At 44.7% G+C, this 2,788-nt stretch overlaps 1 protein-coding gene across 2 annotated transcripts in view; it reads right to left on the reverse strand.

Moving 5' to 3' along the window:
• TIMM44 (translocase of inner mitochondrial membrane 44) overlaps positions 1–2,788 on the reverse strand; it is a 15,343-nt gene that overhangs the window by 3,518 nt on the left and 9,037 nt on the right. For both annotated transcript variants that reach the window (XM_027706095.1, XM_027706094.1), the window contains exons 10-11: positions 2,408–2,458; positions 411–500 (exon numbers count right to left, since the gene is read on the reverse strand). In XM_027706095.1, the coding sequence (XP_027561896.1) occupies positions 411–500; positions 2,408–2,458 (141 nt within the window). The remainder of the gene's footprint in view (positions 1–410; positions 501–2,407; positions 2,459–2,788) is intronic.

The raw sequence follows: 2,788 nt of genomic DNA on the forward strand, positions 1-2,788 counted from the left end.
TCTTCCAGAGTGAGATTTTCCCTTCCAGCAGTGGGATTCTCCCTTCCAGAGTGGAATACTCCCTTCCAGCAGTGGAATTCCCCCCTCTAGCAGTGGGATTTTCCCTCCCAGCATTGGAATTCTCCCTTCCAGAGTGGGATTCTCCCTTCCAGAGTGGAATACTCCCTTCCAGAGTGGGATTCTCCCCTCCAGCAGTGGGATTTTCCCTCCCAGCATTGGAATTCTCCCTTCCAGTCCTGGGATCTGTCCCTGTGGGAGCAGAGCTGCCCAACCCCAGAGGCCAAACCCAGCAGTTAAAGCAAAAACGGTTGGATTTGATGCCCTTGGAGGTGTTTTCCAACCTTAAAAATTCCAAGAAAACCCCTGATGAGTTTAATCCAGGTCCCAAAGTGAAATCCCAGGACACTCACGTCGATGTTGTCAATGTCCAGGATCCTGGAATGGAACTGGAGCCCCAAGGCTTTGGCTTGCTGGATGGGATGAGCCAGCTGGCTGTAAGTCTAAAAAGAAGCAACAAAAAAAAAAAACCCCTTTGGAATTGTCCTTTCCCAAAGAAAAAAAGGGAATTTCCACAGAGAGAGATCCAGTAAAAAACCCAAAGGGAAGAGGGATCTGCTGGGATATTGCAGTGGGATATCCAAGGATATCAGGACTCTCCAAGAACCACCTTTTTGGGGCAGCTCGGGTGTCCCTGCAGCTTCCCAGCCCGTTTTTTGGGATCTCCTAAAGCCCTAAATAATTTTGGGAATGTGCTGGATGGGTGTCTGGTATCAAAGAGCTGCACCAGCGCTCCGGGGTTCCCCAAAATTCCCTCCTAAATCCCATTTTTCCCTGCCCAGGATGTGTGGACACCAAGGCATTCCCGATCCCGGGCTGAGAGCAGACAGGGAGAAACAATCGGGGATCCAGGTTGTTTTCCCAATTCCCAGCCAGCCCTGGAGGCAGCCCAGCATTCCCTGGCTCCTGTAGGGGCACAGATGGATGGTTATTTATGGATCAGAACCTTGGGAATGGTGAATCTCTCCCTGCTTCCAGCATTCCCGGAGCATTCCTGGCACCTCCCTCTCCCGCCAAGGACCTTCCACCCTTCCAGAGTGGGATTCTCCCTCCCAGCAGTGGGATTTTCCCTTCCAGAGTGGGATTCTCCCTCCCAGCAGTGGGATTCTCCCTCCCAGCAGTGGGATCCTCCCTCCCAGCAGTGGGATTCTCCCTTCCAGACTGGGATTCTCCCTCCCAGCAGTGGAAGTTGGGATAAACCCCCCCCATGGATTTTGTGCTGCCGGTTTTATTCCAAGGCTTTAATGATCCCAAACTCATCCTGTGGGATGACTCCCTTAAGAGGCTTTACCTCCAAAAATCGGGAATATTCTCCCATTATCCTCCCCCGGCTTATTTTACTGCTGATTCTGGACTTAAGAGCTTTAATATCTAATTACAAGGCTCCGAAATGTTTGATTTTTGGGCTCGGGAAGCACAAGGAATCCACTGCTTTTCCCAGAGGAATCCTTCCAAAATCCTGCCTCTTCCAGCCCTCTGGTGGTGGGGACACGGAGGAGACTCGCTCCGAGAAATTCCAGTGGTTAACGGGACAGCAGGAATATTTTGAGGCCTAAAATCCAATTATTTTGGGGCCTAAAACACAATTATTTTGGGCCTAAAACACAATTATTTGGGGCCTCAAACAGAATTATTTTGGGGCCTAAAACACAGTTATTTTGTGGCCTAAAATCCAATTATTTGGGGGCCTAAAATCCAATTATTTTGGATTCTACAGCCCAATTATTTTGGATTTTCCATCACAATTATTTTGGACTTTAAATCATAATTGTTTTGGATTTTACACCCCAATTATTTTGGATTCTAAACAGAATTACTTTGGATTCTACAGCCCAATTATTTCAGATTTTAAACAAAATTATTTTGGATTTTAAACATCATTATTTTGCATTTTACATCACAATTATTTTGGATTCTACATCTCAATTATTTTGAATTTTAAACACAATTATTTTGGATTCTACATCACAATAATTTTGGATTCTAAATCCCAATTATTTTGGATTCTAAATCTCAATTATTTAGGATCCTACAGCTCAATTATTTTGGATTCTAAACAGAACTATTTTGGATTCTGGAGCACAATCATTTTGGAGGAGTGAAGCCCTATTTTCAGGCAAGGCTCTGCTTCCATGGACTCAAATAATATAATATATTATATTATTATACATTTTATATATACTATTATATTATTATATAATATATTATTATATTTATTACATAAATCCCCTCTCAGCCTCTTCTCCAGGATAACCAGGCCCAGTTCCCAAGCCACAAAAAAAGCCCAATAAACCCATTCCCAAGGGAGAATCCCCCCCTTTCCCAGGACATTTCCAGGAGCTCCACTCACGGCCTCGTAGCACCAATCCTTGAGGATCTCGAGCTCCCCGGATATCAGAGCCTGGGAAAAGGGAATAAAACAGGGACATTTTAACACAGGGTGGAAACAACCAGCAATTCCAGCAGCAAAACACCCGAAATCCAACTTTTTGTGGAGCTCTGGAGGAAAACAGGAGCTTGGAAGAGGAACAGCAACAAGGACTCCTAAAAACACACATGAACTGAGTCCAATAAATCCAAAAAATTTCCAGGCTGAAGCTCCTAAACCTCCTATTCCCCAGATCAGTTTTTATTCCCCAGATCAGTTTTTGTTCCCCAGATCAGTTTTTGTTCCCCAGATCAGTTTTTATTCCCCGGATCAGTTTTTATTCCTCAGATCAGTTTTTATTCC

The sequence above is a fragment of the Neopelma chrysocephalum genome, unplaced genomic scaffold, assembly GCF_003984885.1.
Source record: "Neopelma chrysocephalum unplaced genomic scaffold, ASM398488v2 Primary Assembly neopelma1_363, whole genome shotgun sequence".
Classification (NCBI taxonomy): Eukaryota; Metazoa; Chordata; class Aves; order Passeriformes; family Pipridae; genus Neopelma; species Neopelma chrysocephalum.